This window comes from Lepisosteus platostomus, chromosome 5 (assembly GCF_059453375.1).
Source record: "Lepisosteus platostomus isolate fLepPlt1 chromosome 5, fLepPlt1.hap1, whole genome shotgun sequence".
NCBI lineage: Eukaryota > Metazoa > Chordata > Actinopteri > Semionotiformes > Lepisosteidae > Lepisosteus > Lepisosteus platostomus.
The window spans coordinates 61,932,210-61,954,050 of NC_142615.1; the positions used below are offsets into that span (position 1 = coordinate 61,932,210).

At 40.4% G+C, this 21,841-nt stretch overlaps 1 protein-coding gene and 2 non-coding genes across 3 annotated transcripts in view; 2 read left to right on the forward strand and 1 right to left on the reverse strand.

Annotated features, from left to right (window-relative positions):
* Nucleotides 1–21,841, forward strand: part of LOC148670744 (uncharacterized) — a 41,343-nt gene that overhangs the window by 7,284 nt on the left and 12,218 nt on the right. The window contains exons 6-10 of the mRNA XM_088631031.1: nt 763–765; nt 2,538–2,769; nt 2,948–3,072; nt 4,908–5,069; nt 5,601–5,699. Of these exons, the coding sequence (XP_088487157.1) occupies nt 763–765; nt 2,538–2,769; nt 2,948–3,072; nt 4,908–5,069; nt 5,601–5,699 (621 nt within the window). The remainder of the gene's footprint in view (nt 1–762; nt 766–2,537; nt 2,770–2,947; nt 3,073–4,907; nt 5,070–5,600; nt 5,700–21,841) is intronic.
* LOC148670745 (U7 small nuclear RNA) lies at nt 7,330–7,387 on the forward strand. Its single transcript, XR_015939010.1, has one exon. It is a non-coding gene; the product is annotated as a U7 small nuclear RNA (small nuclear RNA).
* Nucleotides 11,143–11,214, reverse strand: trnam-cau (transfer RNA methionine (anticodon CAU)). The gene has a single exon. It is a non-coding gene; the product is annotated as a tRNA-Met (tRNA).

Below are 21,841 nucleotides of genomic sequence, written 5' to 3' on the forward strand. Positions count from 1 at the left end.
GCATTTATATTAAGGTTCAATATATATGGATATGTATTTTAATATTTTCTTTATAAGTGATTCTTAAACATGAAGGTCTGGTCTCAGTACAGTGAAAATTCATTGAGAGTTGTTTAATGAATGTATATATATATATTATCACATTTAAATGTAGTAGTATTATTAAAGTCCAAGGAAATACTATTTGAGAATTGTTTGCTTTGGTGTTTTTTTCTCTTGCGTATGTTTGGAAGGGAACATTTGATAAACCTTACTGGACAACTTGACTTTCTGACCAGCTGCTGAAAAGTTGGGTTTCAAAGTTTTAAAGAGAATGAAAATGGTTGGTCGGTTGATGGTGGATGACATTGAAGCCACAGATCAGAACAGGTGGACTTACAGTAAGTGGAATATGATTAAACGTCAGATTTTCAATGTTGACGGCTTAGAGACTAAGAATAGACTAAACAGATTATGAACATCTATTCTACACGGGGGGACACAGTGGGATCTTTGTAAATTATTCCATGTATTGTAAGTACATGTGTATAGGACAAACACAGAGCTCTAATAAGCTGAATTGTCTATTGGTATCATTACCTTTTCATATGTTCTTAAGTAATTTGATTTGTTATAAATAATAATAATTGCTTACACTTATATAGCGCTTTTGTGGACTCTCCACTCAAAGCTCTTAACATGTTAATGGGGATCCCCTTCACCCCCATGTGAGCAGTGTGACAGCTGATCCACTGTGAGAGTGTCTCCCTCTTGTGGCTGCAGGCGGTACTGCTGGCGCTGTGGAGTCTGTGAGCAGGGTGACAGCTGATCCACTGTGAGAGCAGACGGGACTGCATGGACACTGGAATTCCGGGTTAAGCCGCACTTCCTTAGTGACCGTTGCTATGCACGACTTTCGTTTTTTTAATTGCAACAACAATAATTCATACAGTACAAACAATAATACATATAACATATAACACCAATAACACATTCAGGGGCTACAATCTGTAATACAGTTGCACTTGACAAAAAAAAAGACTAAACAAGGTAAAAAAAGATCAGGTCCACACAGCTTTCACATTCTTACATTTAGAAATACTGTATTGTAGATAACGTCTGTTTTAAACTTTTAAACATGGGTCTCAGACCATTTAATTTTATCTATATAAAAACGCGTAGTATTAATGATTTAAAAGGAACATACTTCAAGAAACTTCTTGAAGGAGACATACTGTATATATCTGTGCATACTCAGGGTTATAGTGCTACTTAATCACGCTGGCATGTAGGGAATAAATACTGGATTATAGTGACCATGCAGCTTGGTGTCGGTCACCAGAGTAATTAAACGCAGCAGTAATTGGCTTTGCTCCTAACAAGGCTGTCAAGAAAGGATCGAGGCTGTCAGGGTTGAATAAATCTGGAATATATCTGGTCAATATCTGAGGATGGAACTGCAGGGGACTTTCATGGGTGTAAGACATCGCCCAAACTAGGTACTGTGTATCATTGTGTTCGTAGCTACTCTGTTATCCTATGGAAGCACAAGGTTCAAGTCTTTTGCTAGGTCATATGCATGCATCCAGGATGGATAGTGGCGTACCTTGCTAGTCCAATAAGCGACACACGTACACAGAAGAACATGCAAACTCCATACCGACACCACTCTGGGTCTGGACTTGAACCAGGGGCACCTGCAGTATGAGGCAGCCAAGCAAAACCACTGATCCATAGAGCTGTCACCCAAATGCTCCATATATATCAAATAAGGAATCTCAGAGGCTCCTTAACACAATTCTAGCTCCTTAATCTGAAGCACTGGATAATAATGAGACAGGCCAATTTCTATGTTTATTTACTCAAAAATAAAATAAAAGGCAAACTGGAGCTAAATCACTTCCTACAATGTGGATGTCCAAAAGTGAACAGAGTTTTAAAAAACATTTTAACAACCCCCCTGGTAGTAAAAACATTCACCACATAATTACACTGTAATCAGACTTCCTGCAGTTTCAATGTGAAACATAAATCTTTCAGCTCAAACGTGTTCTTGCTCTGTGGTGTTGTCATTGAATGCAGAGCTTATTAATATTCATGGCCAGCATTCATGTTCCGCATGCCTGAAGTGTGTTGCCATGTTTTACTGCTTAATAATAATAATTAATAATAATCCCTTACATTTTTATAGGGCTTTCCTGGACACTCCACTCAAAGCGCTTTACAGGTTAATGGGGATCCCCGCCAGCCCCACCAGTGTGCAGCCCCACCTGGATGATGACGTGGCCTGCCCGCGGAACTCACTCTCTCCTCGAGACCCTCGAGAGCACTTTCAGCTCTCCTCTCTCTCTGCCTCTCCTGCCTCTCAGCAGGGACCGAGTACGTGTGGCTCACCACAACAACCTGTCTCCCTCCTCGAGACCAGCGAAGGCCTCCTCCTATGCCTGCACCTAGCTGGGCTTTGCCCACAAGGACAAAGGCCAGGGATCCCTGGCTGCTCCCCACAGGGCCTTTGCTTTCTCTCTTTCTCTCCCTTTTTCCCTTCTTCTTTGTTCCAGGAAAAAGAGAAGATGGCAGACAAGAGGAAACTGATCTGGTTCCACTGGACCAGAAAAGGAGAGACGATGCCAACTGCAAAAACCTTCTTCATGACCTTCCTGAGAGGGATCCTGCAATTGGTGGCTGGAGATCTCTACTGCCTTCAAGACAACAAGGCAGAGAAATACATGGAGGCCTATATGGCCACGGACTCCTCATACGAGAAGGCAACAAAACTAATCACAGAGAAAGGTAAGCACACTGGTTTCTCTGATATCAGGCCGGAGCCGATGAGGAGGATAAACCAGATGACCATCACAGTCCACACATACAATCCCTATGTGCCAACGGAACATGGAACATCCCTCCCCAGAGGCCCAGGAACAACCAGAGAAGGCAGCCCAGGAAATGGAAACCCTCCCCCCCGAAGCCCAAGGGCAACAGGAGGAGGCAGCCCAGGAAGCAGAACCCCCCTCCACAGAGGCCCAAGGGCAACAGGAGGAGGCAGCCCAGGAAGTGGGGACCCCCTCCCCTGAGGTCCAGGAGCAACTGGAGGTCCCCGAAACAACTGGAGAAAGGGAAGAAAAGAGCCTTCCCGAAGCGGTGGAGGAGAGTTCCCTCGAGGAAGACGAGGATTACTTTGAAGCCGCCCTGGAGCCAGGTTCTGATGGTAGGGCTGGACCTTTCCAGCATCTATAATTTTCAGTCCCCAACAAGACCTGGAGGGAGCCCAGCATATTCCCCCCAGGACCCGAATGAGAGGAGTTACATCTAGGCTAAACAGTGCCCAGATGTAGACTCCCCAGTTTCCACTGTAAGTACACAGAGAGGAAGTTAAACTTTCATTTGCTTAATCATGACTGTGAAACTTACCTTTCTGACATCAAATGTGAGAGACCCCGTGAAAAGACAGGGAGACTTTTAAGATCTGACCTCAAAGTCTTTCTCAGTTTGTTTCTTACAGGGGGTCCACCTGAAGGATGAAAGCAACAAGCTGACATTCACCAGGGAATGGACGAAGGGAGAATCATGCTGGAGCGTAGGAGGGGTCCACTCTTCCGGAGTGGGAATCCTCCTCGGAAACACAGAAATGACGCTGGTTTCCTCCTTCTCGGTGGTGCAGGGTCGGATCCTGGTCGCAGACATCGACTGGAGGGGGCAGAAGTTGAGAGCAATTAACGTCTATGCTCCGACGGAACCCTCTATCCGGAAGGAAGTGTTTGCTGACCTGGCCAGCTGCTGCACCACCAACAGACAGGTGGTACTCGGCGGGGACTTCAGCGTCGACTGGGAGAAGGGGAACTACTCAAGCAGTTCTCCCTGGTGGACGGCTTCAGACGGTGCCGCCCAAACGATGCCGGAACGAAGTGGAGAAACTCCCGGGGAGTGTGCAGCCGCCTGGACTACATCTTTCTGCACACGACCTGCTCCCTGGAGTCGGCGACGGTGTCCCCGGAGTGGTATTCCAGCCACGAGCGCTTGACGGTGGTGGCTAACACCAACCTGCCGGCATTCGGTCGTGGGTACTGGAAGCTGAACCGGGAGATACTGGAGGAAGACGACTTCAAGGCACTGTTCCGTAAAGACTACGCGAGCTGGGTCGATCTGAGAGACGGCTACAGCTCCATGGTGGAATGGTGGGAGTCGGTGAAAGACAGGACCCGAACCCTGGCGCAGATGTACTGCAGACGGAAGGCGGCCAGGGAGAAGAAGGAAGCTGCACGACTCCAGAGACAACTAGAGGAGGAGTACAGCTCGGCTAACAGGGGAGGAGCCTTCAAATCAGCCTGGGCATGGGACCTGAAGGAAAGGCTCCGCAAGCTGCACACCGAGAAAGCCAAGGCTTTCCTGGTCAAGGCACAAAGGGAGCATTATGAAAATAATGAAACCTGTTCCTCTTATTTCTTCAATCAGGTCCGAGAAGCTCAGAAAAAGAGGGTGATCTACAGCCTGAGACGGGGAGATGGAGAGGAAGTGCTGGACGAGAGCGACAAGATAGAAGCGACCACCACTTTCTACAAGGAGCTCTTTTCAGAAAAGCAGACAGAGGTGGAGGCAGGTGATGCTTTTCTGGAGGGGCTGAAGGCACGAGTACCAGAGGAGGTGAGGGAGGACTTGGAGGGTCCGATCACGGCCGAGGAGCTGAAGGCTGCGCTCTTGTCCATGGAGAATGGCAAGGTGCCAGGGCCGGATGGACTCCCCAAGGAATTCTACACCTGCTTCTGGGACACCCTGGCGGCAGATCTGGTGAAAGTGGTCCAGGAGATCTTCCGCGGGGGAAACTCGGAAACACCATGAGGAAGGGTGTCATCTCCCTGCTCTTCAAGGGAGGAGATGCCGACGACCTCAAAAACTGGAGGCCGATCACGATGCTCTGCATGGACGTAAAGATCCTGTCCAAGCTTCTGACCGCCAGACTGAGAACCGCCCTTCCCCACATCATCCACAGCGACCAGACGTGTGGGGTGGAAGGGCGATCCGTCAGCTGGACCCTCCAGCTGACCAGAGACACCAGCGCCTGGGGCAAGGACCGGAATATGCACATGATGGTGGTCAGCCTGGACCAGGAGAAAGCCTTCGACAGAGTGAACCATAGCTATCTGTTCAGGGTGCTGGAACGCTTCGGTTTCGGAGAGAGTTTCAGCCTCTGGATTAAGATACTGTACTCTGACATAGGCAGCAGAGTCATCGTAAACGGAAACCTGGGGGATTTCATTCCCCAGGAATCCGGAGTATGACAAGGCTGCCCCCTTTCACCCCTTCTCTATGTTCTTTTCACAGAGCCCCTAGCAGAGGCGGTGAGACGGGACCCTGTCATCAACCACCTGGAGATACCGGGAGGCGCGGGGGAAACCCTGAAGATCTCCCAGTACGCTGACGACACAACGCTGTTCCTGAGGTCGGACAGGGGGCTGAGGAGGGCCCTGCAGGTCATGGAGCAATACTCCAGAGCCTCGGGGTCGAAACTCAACCGCCGAAAGAGCAAACTGAAGTTCTTCGGGCCCTGGACGCACAGGACGACGGAGCCGGAGGGTCTCGAGCTCTGCACAGAGCCTCTCAAAATACTGGGGGTTTCCTTCCAGAGCCAGGAAAATGAGACCATCAACTGGACCGAGAGGATCGCCAAGGTGAATGCGATGCTGGGTCTGTGGAAAACACTGTCGCTGTCCTACGCAGGGAAAGTGATGGTGTTGAAAGCAGACATCCTGCTGGCTTTGGTTTACCTGGTGGTGGTGTACCCGCTGCCGGCCAGACTCAGACGAGCGCTGCAAGGGATGATCTTCGGCTTCGTCTGGGGTGGCAAGTACGAGTACATCATGAGAAACCGGTTGTGTCAGCCGGTCGAGGAAGGGGGTCCCACATTTCCCCCTGAAACTCGACTGCATCATCTACTGCAAGGTCTGTCGGGCGCTGCGGGAGCCCATTGGCCACAAGTACCAGTACTTTGTCAGGCTGTGGCTCTCCGTCCCGATGAGGCACTTGGTCCAGTGGTCAAACACTGGGCCCAAGGCAGAGATGCAACCGGAGTTCTACATTCATGCTGTCAAGTGGAGCAGGAGGTACGAGGCCACGAGACAGCCAGAGCTCTGCACCAACCACAGAGCCCTGTACAAAGAGGTGAGGGGGCATTTGGTCACTGACGAAAGGCTGCAGGTTCCCAGACAAGTCTGGGAAAGGACACAGCCCAAAGAACTTGACAACCAACTGAAGGACCTCAACTGGATGGCTGTACACAAGAGACTGGCTACCAGAAAGGTCCTCTACAGACACTCGATCTCCAGGAATCCGCATTGCCCCCGGGACACGTGTTTTGTCGAGGAGACTCAGGAGCACGTGTTCTGGAGCTGCCCCTTCGCCAAGGCGGTGTGGGGCAGAATGGACAACATTATGCAACTCCTGGGAACGGGTGTGGTGCTCAGTTACCAGTACATTCTGCTGGGGGCTGGCACCCACCAGACTGGACAAGGGGACACAGGACCTGCGGGGGCTGCTGCTGTCCCTCACAAAACAAGGACTGTGGAAGGCGAGGAACACTCTCATCCGGCACAACATAAAGTGGGGGGCGAGGGAGCTGGAGGAGAGGATCCTGGCGGACCTCAGGAGGAGGACGAAGCACCACGTCGCCAAATGGGGTTTCCCCACGGCGAGGGAGTGCTGGAATGGACTTTGGACCCTATACAGGGATTAAAGGACAATAGCAAGTGGTAGGTTTGGAGGGACTATCTTAATTGCGCAAATCCGCCCCCACTTGCAAAGATTGATCAATCTCCGTTCCGCCATTGTTTTTTATTACATGGAGTGTTAATATGTGTGAGATGTTCCTTTTGAGATGTTTTTTTTTGTGGAATAAAGTATATTTTGTAGAACAAAAAAAATCTTATGACAAGGTTTACAAGTTATCTGTTGAACTACATTCTAATAGGTGTGGTCACATTCCAGGTCATTTGTTTACGTTTTTGTTTCTGGAGCAACTGTTAGATGAAATGTGCTAATATGTAACCTAACTCCAGTGTGAATAACTAGAAGAGGGGAGCAGCTCCATTCCAGACCAAGGGAGCTTTGAGATTGGCTGGGCCAGATCTCTCATTTGCATATCTGATTTGGAAATACAACACTAAACCCCCTTCTTGCATGGATTTAACTTGCACCCAAGAGACCCCTACTGTGTATTGCTACTTATTTTTATATGATAAGTTGTGATTAGCAGTTGACAGGTTTTATTTGTTGAATTATAAATGGTTCTGTATTATCACCCTGAATGGCCTGTACTCAAGGTTTGGTAGGGAATGTGTTTTCATTTCATTTACCAAATAGAATTTTTGCTCTTTTAGTATTGTTCTAGAAGGCTTTCTGAAGTCAGGAAGCCCATTTATTTGTTGAAAAAAGACTCTGTATTAATATTAATATTTCTCATACAACATAAATAGGGTCTTTTATGAATAAAAAGATCTTGCACTTGGAAATCTTAATAAAGCTCTGTGCTTCCATACACTCGAGCAGTTTTGATTCCTAATATTTGACCTTAGGTGTAGGAACGGGTCTTTTTTGCCATTTGATTTCCAATTGATCAGCACAGTATAGAAAATAGACCCATAAAGCAACATCAGCAGTGACAAATGTGCAAAAAGTGATCACTTGTTTTCGCCCGCTTTCAAACTGAAACCCTTTGGTGTGTTAAGAGAATGTGATAACCACTACACTGCGCAAGGTGGGAATGGGTGACTTGCAGAGAGTGTTGAACTTTGAGAAAGGACTTCTCTCAGGAATATATTTCCACATTCTGAAGAGGAGATTTTCTCCATTTCTGTAGTCTGACTTCCTCTTTTGCTAGAGAGCTGTAGAATGTGGAGTCACCTATCCAGCTCTGGGAGCAGTGTCTAGATAGGTTTGTTACTGCCAGATGAGCACAGTAAATTAATACAGCAGAATAAACACACTGCGAGTATTTGAAGGGAATTAACAATCTTTTACGTCTCGCCATGTTCAATGCTGCTGTCATTTCTGTAATATTGTGATTATCACGTTCATCACACATGCGCAAGATCCCCTGTTTGAAATTGGGCAGAAACAGGTGTCTTTTTATCTTCTCATATTTTGCACTCCTGCCAGTGTTTTATGGATCTTGTTTTGTCTTATTGCAAGAATTCGAATTTCCTGTGTCATTCATCACATCACATCAAACAGCCAGCAGATCATGTCACCTTTCAGATAGTCATTCTTCTGCTTCCTAAATTTCCTAGAGACGGGTCTTTTCAGCAGAACTGACAAACGTGGCAAAGCAACCTGATAAGACCAGGTCCTAGAAGTCACTACTCAGTCAGTTACTACTGCCGAAATGCAAGCCCTTCCTCCAGCCTGAAGAAGTTGATCCTACATTACTCAGGAAGAAGATGTATCTACCAAACCTCAGAGAGCTGAGCTGGATTACTCCCCTTCTGAATGACGTAACACTCTACCACTCCTCTTCGTGCACTCATGCTCGAACTTTGGGAGGCTACTGCAGACAGCAGAGGTTAGATCGTACACAGAGGTTGAAATACCTCAGCTGAGAAAGCTTTATACTGATGCTCTAAAGGTCCCTGGTTCAATCTGGGGTTTTGGCATTTTGTTTCGTTGCGCCATTTGTTCCTCTATGCAATGCCCTGTGTCCAAAGTCACACTTCCCTTTCTCAGCCTGAATCCCAAACTAGAGTCTTTGTGTCCTTGAGTCCCTCTTTTACCGACACTGATGAAGTACAGAAACTTAACATAGCCCATTTGTTTTCAATATATTTCTGGTGAAGTTATTACATCGGTCTCCCCTGGTGGCTTGTTTTCATATCCCACTTCTGACAATGACTTTTCTTATGTCACTTTGATGGGAGTACAATTGGAAAAAAAAAACTAAAATGTGTGTAGTTGTTTCCATATCAAACCTGTCTTCCATTTTATACAGTATTCCACAGGAGTGAATCAATTCCTTGTTTAATTTTGCAAATGACCCTGCTGTCAAAAAAACTAAATTCCCATGTAGCCAAGGAGTTGCTGAAAAGCAACTTCACTTTGATATTTTGTGTTGTTATAACTAATTCATCTCCTTTTTAAAAAAATAGATTTCTGTAGAAGAAAGGTGTCTCACACTACAGTTTAAATTGTAAACAGGTCATAGAAAAAGCTCCTTAGCTCCCTGTCAGGAATCAAACCCACTCTCCTGTATGACAGGCAGGGATTCTCACCATGGTTAAATTGCAACCGTAATAATATTGACAACATTAATAAATGCATATATAATTGAAATTGAAAACATATCTAACACAGCATCTTTTCTGGTTATATACCACAATGCATTGCTGATATTTGTTGTTTGCCATTTAGGTTAAATACTGTCATGTTTTTCTCAGCAATCGTCTTTTGATGCGTAAGTATAAATAATGATAATACTATTTGAATACATACAGGTCTTAATATTATTTTGATTAAAAATAGTACGTTAATAAGCAATAAATGGCATATAAAATAGTGTGAAGGTGAAGATCACACAAAATCAACTACAAATGTGGGAATTTTACATTTTTAGGATTATAAATTGCATGTAGCACATTAGCAACACTACAGTAATGCTAATATAACAATAGTGTAAAAAAAATCCTGACCTAATTCCTTACAAATGCTGATACAAAATGGGAATGATTTCAGAGTTTCGGGTATTGGGTCTCTGGATAGAGATCAGAGATGAACTGAGGCATGTGGGAAAGTGTACAGAACTGGTGAACTCCCAATTCCACATCAAGAGGCTGAGCACAATGGAAGAGTCCTGTACACACAAGTGAGTCCTTGACAACATGGACAATCAAAACCTACTGGTATGATATTATATTCTCTCTGTGGTGTAGAAAATATTCACTACTAGTATTCTAGGTTACAGATAGGTCATTATATGACAGCTTACATCTGATTAATAGGATCCATCTCTGGCATACATTCTTATTTTTAGTTTATAATGTATAATCTTGCTAATTTCTTAATGCCAAAATAAAGTGTTTTATAAAAAGCTTCATGTTCTAAGAAATTACTACAACTTTTGAACTTTGAAATATTGCCACTTTGTATTCTAGGACTTAGCAAATACTGCAGAAAAGTGGAGTTAAAATGTGAAAAATTGTGTAATGGGTATGTCTGATTAGTTGATTAGTGAAGATCCAGTAGTAAAAATAGCTTCTAATATTATTTCTAATATAATATTATTTCCAGATAAACCAACTTTGGAGAGTAGGCAACAGTGATTTCAAAGAAAGTGTGTTCACAGTGTTGTTAAGGTATTGCTTATAGATTTTTTTAATGTTTTTACATTACATTTTTACTTTGATCAAGTTAAAATATCCACAAAATTTAGCTTAAAGATACCTTGTTAACCACTGAATTTGCAAGGTGTAAAACTGCTAAATTGTCTTTTAAAATCTAAGGATTACAGTAGTACATTTGATACTAAATATTTGAGTAAATAAACGTTGAGTGAAAACTCGCTTGAGAAATGTCTAAGCTCAGTCATAATTTGGTTTTCAGACTTAAGACAAATTAACTGATGATGGAATTCAACTTTGCTGGCACAAACCAGAAAGATCAAAGACAAAAGAGGTGCCTGGGAGACACAAATCTTTTTAGAGCAATTAAAGGTACTTTTATTCTATGTTGTACTTTCAAACTTTGGGTACTCTTTAATTAGGACAGACTTTATTGCTCAATTACTATGATGCAAGCTAAACTTAATACACTGATTAAGTTTTGATCTTAGTAAACCTTAATGGTTCTTTTTTGAGATTATTAATCATCATTTGTCGATCATTTGTTCATTTGTTGGAGAACTTGACAATCTTTGACAATTATTAAATGAGCATTATACAAATGTGCGTTGATATTTTTAACATGTACCTTAATTGTAATATATATAAACACAATTGGTTTGATATGGATGTTCATTTGAAGGATTTGAGGATATCAAGGATCGCAGAACAACCAAAGATACATTTGGGTCTCTGCTATTGGTAAAGATGAAAGAGTACCGTAAGTGTGAAGCTTGCATACACACGAGAGAAAAATCAGTTTTAATGCACTTCATTAAACTGATGGTGTGCATAAAAAAATACATAGCAGAGGATGGTTTCGATCCATCGACCTCTGGGTTATGGGCCCAGCACGCTTCCGCTGCGCCACTCTGCTGACAGCTGTCATAGTGTGATTCAACACAACTGCTCTACAGATGCAGCCATTCAAAATGGGTGAGGTATTTCGCGGCATACCCCGGTGGGCGTGTCACAGTATCACGCGGTATCACGCATTTCACGTGTGTCACGTGACTAACTATCCGGCGTCGCCTTGTAAAACCGCCAGGGGGAGCTTAACCTCTCATGTACAGCATTTGAGCCTTTAATTTTGAACTGTGTATTACAGCATGTTAATCATCAGTCATTAAAATGTTGGTATATATTATGAAAGCAAGATTGCTCAGTTGGACAGAAGTACACAACCTACCTTTATCAGAAATATTTATGCATCAAAGCCTTTACTGAAGATATTACTAATAGTATTAATAATGGATGACTTTGGACAAGCTGTATACTCAAAGTATAATTTCTTTAGCACATTTGTACAAGCACTTGGAATCTGTCCAAGCCATACTTTGTCAGGCATTTTGTTTTACTTCAACGGGGCATAAAAACTTCCTTGCTTTTAACAGGGCGTTTCATAATTTCTAGCTACGAAAATGATTTAAAATGCGACACCTATCATTCAACTAGAGCTTAAAATATCACAAGGAAAAATACACACCGGTATTCCATTTCTCCCTAAACATTGTAAGCTTCGAAGTCTTTAACTAACGTGATACCGGAGTCAACAAGCATACTTTTAGAATTTGATTAAAAGGGAATATAATATGGAATCGCGTATCTAAAGAATTTAATAACGGTATGATTATATCCGTGTACTGCGGCAGGACTGTGTAAGGCTGTTTCGCCTACCTGAACATGCGAGCTGTCTTGTAGCCTACTGGTCTAGGTGCGTGACTTCCAACTGGTAGGTTGTGTGTTCGAATCCAGCTGGTGCTGGACTTTTATTTTAACAAACATTTCTTCGAAAAAATAGGTAAGCGATATTATGGACAATCAATTGACTTTTATATTTCAAAATATCGCAACATGATCGATATTTGCGATATTTTGAATATATCTTCCCTTCTGACAGTGGTTCCTGCTTCTATTGTGTGTGTGTGTGCAACAGTAAATTTTTATAGAGAAATGGAGGCGGGACAGTATGCGTTACAATATAAACATTTATATTGATTTAAATCGTGTTCTGATTTAAATCGCAAACGCGTGTTTAATTATGTGTTTTTTAATCATGATCAGGCTAATGCATTTCTACATTTTCTGTATGAACCAGCTTAGAGGTTCATACAGAAAGACAGCTTGTGTTTAAATTGAGTGTAAGGTAATTTATGCTTCTAAAGTCATGGTCAGTATTGTTGTACTGTGCTGTACTGTGTCACATTATTTTATAGCGTTTTTATTGCGTTATTAAATCCGGTGGCGCTGTGTTAGTTTCCTGACTCACATTATTTAAACTGCGACACTGATCATTCATCTCTAAATAAACTTTATTTTATATAGCATTTTAAGCGAATAGGTAATTAGATTGCTCATAAACCTAATCACTTTTTCTTCATAAACACAGCGTGATTGCTCTCTGAAAATGCTTTTCCTTTATTTTTAAAGTAGGCTCAGATTTCAACTATAGATCGTATTATTATAAACTTTCTTGGAAAAATGTATTTTATGTAAACCATGTTTGCTATTAATTCATTTAGGGCTAAAATACGTTCATTGTCTTCTAATCGAGTCGAGTTGACATTGGAAGCCTGCCACACCCGGACCGTTAACGCATTAGCACGTCAAAGCCCATTGAGCCAGTATTGGCTTTAGTATCCCCCCCTTCTCCCCTCAATTCAATTCAATTCAAGGTGTTTTATTTACATGACAGATGGGTACAAGCAGTGTTGGGTACTGTATGTATATTGTAACGCTTACGGCAGACAGGCACTGTGTAGGAGCCGACGCACCAGAGCAGCGCCTGCAATTTTTATATTTATAACTTAGTTTTTAAAATTAGTCAAGCAATACGAAGCATCTCCTTTTACTTAGTGCCTGAGCATACTGCAACGCGTGTGAAGCCCATAAACGATATTAATTTTGGAACTTAAACATACAGTATATGGCTGGTCTCGGTACTTTAAAGAAAACATACACACCAGTATTCCATTCCTCCCTAAACATTTTAAGCATCGAAGTCTTTAACTAACGCGATACCGGAGTCAACAAGCATACTTTTAGAATTTGATTAAAAGGGAATATAATATGGAATCGCGTATCTACAGAATTTAAAGACCAGACAATCGCAAACTCGTTTTCAATAAAATTATTTTATTCATTCAGCAGTTTGTGAGAGGGACATCCAGCAGGGAGAGACACACACACCGGTTTTCATTGACAACATTGTTTTTTTTTCAATTCCTCTTGTCTAACAGGAATGTTTTGTTTGTGGACAGACTGTTAGACAAGAGGAAAAGACTGCCTCCTCCTACGAAGCATTTCGTTGATCCGATCACGAATTCTTTTCCAGTCGTACGCAGCAAGGGTTGAGAATCTCCGATTCACCATCGTACTAATGGTTTCCCGGAGATTGGGTTAAAAAAAAAAAAAAAACATACTAACAACTGTGCCATCCTACTCCTTAGTTAATACATTTTATTATTCATAAACAGTTAACATTGTTAGCAAAATATTTTGAATTATATTTAACCCTATTTTTTCTTTAGTTTTGTATTTAACTTATTATATGATAGTCAGACTTAATGTATATTTGAACAATGAAAATATATTTTTACAAGATTTTACATTAAGCACTTAAAATTAATATGGTTAATAATAGTAAACTGTAACATGCTGTAACAAGATCGGTTACAAGAAGAAAATGCTTTCAGAGAAAATGTTTCAACCAAACTTATTCCCACACACCCCGCCCCCACTACCATTAGAATATACACAAACATTTTAGCGTTTCATTCTGAGCAGAAGACCCTCACACCTGAAGAGTGCTGGCTGTGACGAATTAAACCGGTTTTACAGGTTTCAATCACAGACCATGTGACATGGGACTCAGTAAACTACAGTAACACCGTATTTGATAACGCTTTAAAAACGCTATAAAATAATGTGACTTGGCACAGAACAAGTTTACAACACAGTACAAAGATAAATGCTGACCATGACTTTAGAAGCATAAATTGCCTTACACTCAATTTAAACACAAGCTGTCTTTAGCCCTCTAAGCTGGTTCATACAGAAATGTAGAGATCTAGGCTCAGAACACACAGCTTCATTAGCGAATACATATGCAGGACAACTAGAGAAGACGTTTTACAGAGGGTGGATTTTTAGAAACATCCCATCAGACATCCCATCATATTCACAACGTGAAATCTAGAAAATAATATTACGTAACCAAAATCCGCAATATGGAAACAGAACCTGTGTAATTGTTGATAGATGATGTACTCGTAACATTTTTTCAAGACGAACTACATTTAAAAAATGACTTGTATGTACTTGATATCTCTAATCAATCCACGGGTCCCAGCACAAAACGAAAGTAAAACGCATACCGTTTCTCGCTTCTTATTGCTCAAAAGTAATTTGACCGTATGAAATGCATAATATAAACCTAGAAACATATACGTGAGCAGTACTTAAGCACTGTAGTATCGGTGTTAAGACATACCTCTCAAATACTGTAAATCAAGTTAAAAATATCTCAAGACCGATTCTGGTCGTAATGAAACCATGCAAGGGAGTTTTTATGTCCGTTGCAGTTCTTTTGCAACATGAATATAATTATATCGTTATTAATTTCTTGAGATACGCGATTCCATATTATATTCCCTTTTAATCAAATTCTAAAAGTATGCTTGTTGACTCCGGTATCACGTTAGTTAAAGACTTCGAAGCTTACAATGTTTAGGGAGAAATGGAATACCGGTGTGTATTTTTTTCTTTAAAGTACCGAGACCAGCCATATACTGTATGTTTATGTTAAGATTTCCCTTCAGTGGTAAAATTAGATATGAATATTCAATACTTAAACGGGCACAGTTAAGACATTAAATATACATGTACATATTGTATACAGTACAGTTTGCATACGGTAATATGTTTATGTTACGCGATTAAAAAAGAAATAAATAAAACTGGAAGGTCCAGCACCACCATTATGTTTATATGGTTGTTTTTGTTGGTTGGTTGTTATTATGGTTATTAATAATTCGATCTATAGTTGTAATCTGAGCCTAAATAAAAAGAAAAAGCAAGTGATTAGGTTTATGAGCAATCTAATTACTTATTCGTTTAAAACGCTATATAAAATAAAGTTTATTATTAATTTGCTGGACAGAGCGGTGAACATTATTATGCATAAGACAAAGATAACGATCCTGATCAGTTTAGAAATCTGTGTACGCTGTAAGGTTTTTACTTCTTAAACTTTTAAAATACACGTTTAGAATTGAAAGAAATTCTCTTCCTGGTATAGCAAACCAGCACGTCTTTTTTCTCCAATCAGAGGGGTGTCAGATGGTGTCAGCCAATCACCATTCTGCGTTGGGTAGCAACGGGTGACTGTTCTCAGGCGGAAGATGTAAACAGCTTAATGTTCGTGTTAAATATTTTTTTTTAATTAAAATTCATTCTATACAGCAATCGCATATTTGGGTACCGTTTCATAAAACTTTCATGCTTAAAATGTTTAGGGAGAAATGGAAGACTGGTGTGTATTTTTTCTTTAAACTACCAAGACCAGCCATACACAGTACAGTTTACATACATACAGTAATGTTTTAAATGAATATCGTTTATGACCTTCAGATGCGTTATGCTCCTCTTCTTTTTATGCTCAGCTACTAAAATTTCCCTTTAGTGGTAAAATCCATATAAATATTCAAAACTAAGCGGATTAAAATGTGCACAGTAAAGACATTAAATGATTCAATCTTTGCACTACCAACCAATGCACCACGAGTGCCCCTGTCGGTCATTTTGGCCAGCCAATCACTTGCCCTGCGGTATGCTCCGGTGCCCCGCGGTGGCTTGTGGGTAGGTTACCGTACCGCGGGTTTTTACCGCGCATTTTGAATGGCTGCATCTGTATCTTTGCTTTCTAAAAGTGCGCCCGAGATGAAAAGTTTCAATGGCAAACGCAGACGTCACTTTGAGCACTTGGTCTTTTATAGTACGAATCATCACACGCTGCTCTACATGGGTGTGTCTTCAAGATCAGTGAGAACCAAACCTTCTGCTTTCCGAGGCAACTGATTCTTTCCTTGTTAATTCACAAATCTTCAATGAGAATCAGTGAAACGAAAACCAAACACATGTACACACTCGCGTCTTAGCCTGAAAGAAAAATGATGGAAGCATTTGAGGAATAACAAGAGTAGTCTGAACAGCTCCAGTCTATCAACTGCTCTACAAAGTGATCGCTACTTCCACACCCAGTTTATAACACTGAAAATGATTCAGGAAGCACAGCACAGTTCTAAAAGCAGTGGTTACAAAGCGTCTAGATACATAAAATGACACTTTCTCAAAAGTAAAATTTCCAGCTTTTAAATATTGTCATCCATATATTTTCGTTTTTCTCTTTTTTACATAACACGCTTTCGAGAAATAGACTGTCTTGTAATGAAGGCTGCATTAGAACGTGTATCTACATTAAAATCGGGTTTATGACTTTTGCGTTATTCAGCTTTCTTAGCGCTTGGGTCTCGATTCAGATATCGCAATAAAAGCAACAGGGGAGTAAGTTTTCCTTTTCTAAATCAAAGGTGATCTGCTCACAAGGAAGTATAAAAACTTCAAAGGAACAAGTAATAGGTTTATTCCATGCTGAAAAAAAGAAGAAAGAGAACACAACGTTTCGGCCGTGGAGCCTTCTTCAGGTGAAGTATAAAAAAGTATATAATGTATAATGAAGTATAATGAAGTATAAAAACTTCAGCGTTTACTTTTTGAAGACCTCAAATTGTTGAAACACTATTGCTTCATGAGCTAATAAGTAAGGTTTCTGAGCACGCATTGTTTTACTAATGCTGTTATTAATAAACAAAAAGCTTAAATTCACATAATGGAATTTGGACGGCTCAAAGTAGTCTATTCTTTGGACAACTTTACTTGCCCGCTGAGTAGAGTTTAAAGCAACGGCAGCAGAAGTAACAGTAATAGCAACAACGTGGTTAGAGTGTCACAATACACTCCATGAAATTATTGCGGCTTCAGATCGTTTTGTTCTGTTGAAGCTGCCTACAGGCTCTGAATTGCTGACATTGGCTGTGATCTTTTTTCAGGTTTCATGAAATTCTTCACATATTTGAAATATTTAATTCGGGTTCGCCTAATACACGGTACCTGCAGCAGAATGCTGTGGCACATGAAGCCGTTTTGTTTATCGGTTGTAAGGATTTAGGAGCGTACTACAAATCGAGCAAGCGAAAAGAAAATTAAACAGGAGTCACTTTTTGGATTGCTAATTCATTGTGCTCTGCTCGTCTAGGTTCAAATCCCATCCTTGTCATGGTTAAGGCCTGAGACGTGTGTGTTTTTTCTAAACGGTGTTTGCATTTGTTTCCTCTTTTACTCCTGTAAACTCAGGATTTGTTTTCCTTGGTGGTAAAATCCCCAGTTTCTAGTCTCTGTACAGATGAACACAAGATTAAGATCAAGACTTTGATGGCGACAACTCAAACATGAGAGGTTGAGCTTTATTAGCTCCACCTTGCGGAAATTCCGGATACTATTATTTTACTTAAGGTACCACGTGGTATTATGAGGTACTATACGAGAATTTATGGTAACTCGTGGTAGGCTGCGTCAAGTGCACCGCAAAATAATGAGGTATCGCCTGCTCGTTTTGAATGGCTGCATCTGTATACAGTAAATTTTATAATCACATACATCAGCAAATTTCTTCAGATCTTCATCTGTAATTATTTATACTCTTTCCTAAATTTAAGATGGTTTTCTCCACCCTATTAAAATTGTTCACATCCAACATCTTGTGAGTTACTAAGTCGCAATTCTGAGTTACTTAGCCGGAATTCTGCGATACCATAGCTCGTTTTTTTGTAACTCACTGGCGGAAACGGGCTTTCATACATTTCAATTAGTCTGATCAGTGCAGAACAAGTTAATGTAGAATCATTACTATGTCTGTCTCTTGTTTGTATATAAATGAATGTCTTTGACAACTTAATGTTAGTTTTTAATTTAGTTTTACGATGTAGGTCATGTGTTAACATATGCACGAGCATACGAAATGTCTCACTCCTGATTCAGCTCATGCTCCATAGGAGAGAAGAGATTCCTCCTGCTTCTCGTACAATCATATCAGAACAGAAGCCCGTGTCGCCCAGCTCTGATTCAAGAGCGACTCGCATCTTCAGCCCTTTTTTTATTCGTGATCCTAATTTTCTTTAGTTATGATCAATATTGAACTCTATCTAAATAAAACGACAATAATCAAACATGCAGGCAGACTTTTAAAAAGTATTAGGAGCTGACAGGGTGCCCCTTTGGAATAGTTGTCAGAAAATGTGAGAAAAGGAAAGGTACGTAAGCTCTCACACACAGCATTAGAGATTGGCATCTGATGAAAAAAACAACTACCTGTCTCCCCAGCATTTAACGGTGCTGTTGTTTTGATTTTACATATTGTTAGCATTTTAATGAATTGTTAAAAGATTGATACACAAATCGCTAAATAAGAAAACGTAAAAACCCTAGCTGTAAGCAATTGGCCATTCATATTCCTGAATTTTAAATCCCGGTGCAGCTAATTTGAAAGCAGAGTCTACCATTTACTGTATTGCAGAAGCGTATTGTTGCCACCAAGGAAAAAAAATCCTGAGTTTACAGGAGTAAAAGAGGAAACAAATGCAAACACCGTTAAGAAAAAACACACACGTCTCAGGCCTTAACCATGACAAGGATGGGATTTGAACCTAGACGAGCAGAGCACAATGAATTAGCAATCCAAAAAGTGACTCCTGTTAAATTTTCTTTTCGCTTGCTCGATTTGTAGTACGCTCCTAAATCCTTACAACCGATAAACAAAACGGCTTCATGTGCCACAGCATTCTGCTGCAGGTACCGTGTATTAGGCGAACCCGAATTAAAAATTTCAAATATGTGAAGAATTTCATGAAACCTGAAAAAAGATCACAGCCAATGTCAGCAATTCAGAGCCTGTAGGCAGCTTCAACAGAACAAAACGATCTGAAGCCGCAATAATTTCATAGAGTGTATTGTGACACTCTAACCACGTTGTTGCTATTACTGCTACTGCTACTGCTGTCGTTGCTTTAAACTCTACTCAGCGGGCAAGTAAAGTTGTCCAAAGAATAGACTACTTTGAGCCGTCCAAATTCCATTATGTGAATTTAAGCTTTTTTTAATTAATAACAGCATTAGTAATACAATGCGTGCTCAGAAACCTTACTTATTAGCTTATGAAGCAATAGTGTTTCGACAATTTGCGGTCTTCAAAAAGTAAACGCTGAAGTTTTTATACTTCCTTGTGAGCAGATCACCTTTGATTTAGAAAAGGAAAACTTACTCCCCTGTTGCTTTTATTGCGATATCTGAATCGAGACCCAAGCGCTAAGAAAGCTGAATAACGCAAAAGTCATAAACCCGATTTTAATGTAGATACACGTTCTAATGCAGCCTTCATTACAAGACAGTCTATTTCTCGAAAGCGTGTTATGTAAAAAAGAGAAAAACGAAAATATATGGATGACAATATTTAAAAGCTGGAGATTTTACTTTTGAGAAATTGTCATTTTATGTATCTAGACGCTTTGTAACCACTGCTTTTAGAACTGTGCTGTGCTTCCTGAATCATTTTCAGTGTTATAAACTGGGTGTGGAAGTAGCGATCACTTTGTAGAGCAGTTGATAAGACTGGAGCTGTTCAGACTACTCTTGTTATTCCTCAAATGCTTCCATCATTTTTCTTTCAGGCTAAGACGCGAGTGTGTACATGTGTTTGGTTTTCGTTTCACTGATTCTCATTGAAGATTTGTGAATTAACAAGGAAAGAATCAGTTCCCTCGGAAAGCAGAAGGTTTGGTTCTCAACGATCTTGAAGACACGCCCATGTAGTGCAGCGTGTGATATTTGTACTATAAAAGACCAAGTGCTCAAAGTGACGTCTGCGTTTGCCGTTGAAACTTTTCATCTCGGGCGCACTTTTAGAAAGCAAAGATAGAGCAGTTGTGTTGAGTCACACTGTGACAGCTGTCAGCAGAGTGGCGCAGCGGAAGCGTGCTGGGCCCATAACCCAGAGGTCGATGGAGCGAAACCATCCTCTGCTATGTATTTTTTTATGCACGATTGATAAGCACACCATCAGTTTAATGAAGTGCATTAAAACTGTTTTTTCTCTCGTGTGTATGCAAGCTTCACACTTACGGTACTCTTTCATCTTTACCAATAGCAGAGACCCAAATGTATCTTTGGTTGTTCTGCGATCCTTGATAGTTTCCTCAAATCCTTCAAATGAACATCCATATCAAACCAATTGTGTTTATATATATTACAATTAAGGTACATATTAAAAATATCAACGCACATTTGTATAATGCTCATTTAATAATAATTGTCAAAGATTGTCAAGTTCTCCAACAAATGAACAAATGATCGACAAATGATGATTAATCTCTTCTTGAATATAATCTCAAAAAGAACCATTAAGGTTTACTAAGATCAAAGCTTAATCAGTGTATTAAGTTTAGCTTGCATCATAGTAATTGAGCAATAAAGTCTGTCCTAATTAAAGAGTACCCAAAGTTTGAAAGTACAACATAGAATAAGAGTTCTTAATTAAAGTTCTTAACTTTAATTGCTCTAAAAAGATTTGTGTCTCCCAGGCACCTCTTTTGTCTTTGATCTTTCTGGTTTGTGCCAGCGAAGTTGAATTCCATCATCAGTTAATTTGTCTTAAGTCTGAAAACCAAATTATGCCTGAGCTTAGACATTTCTCAAGCGAGTTTTCACTCAATGTTTATTTACTCAAATATTTAGTATCAAATGTACTACTGTAATCCTTATATTTTAAAAGACAATTTAGCAGTTTTACACCTTGCAAATTCAGTGGTTACCAAGGTATCTTTAAGCTAAATTTTGTGGATATTTTAACTTGATCAAAGTAAAAATGTAATGTAAAAACATTTAAAAAATCTATAAGCAATACCTTAACAACACTGTGAACACACTTTCTTTGAAATCACTGTTGCCTACTCTCCAAAGTTGGTTGATCTGGAAATAATACTATATTAGAAATAATATTAGAAGCTATTTTTACTACTGGATCTTCACTAATCAACTAATCAGACATACCCATTACACATTTTCACATTTTAACTCCACTTTTCTGCAGTATTTGCTAAGTCCTAGAATACAAAGTGGCAATATTTAAAAGTTCAAAAGTTGTAGTAATTTCTTAGAACATGAAGCTTTTTATAAAACACTTTATTTTGGCATTAAAACATTAGCAAGATTATACATTATAAACTAAAAATAAGAATGTATGCCAGAGATGGATCCTATTAATCAGATGTAAGCTGTCATATAATGACCTATCTGTAACCTAGAATGCTAGTAGTGAATATTTTCCACACCACAGAGAGAATATAATATCATACCAGTAGGTTTTGATTGTCCATGTTGTCAAGGACTCACTT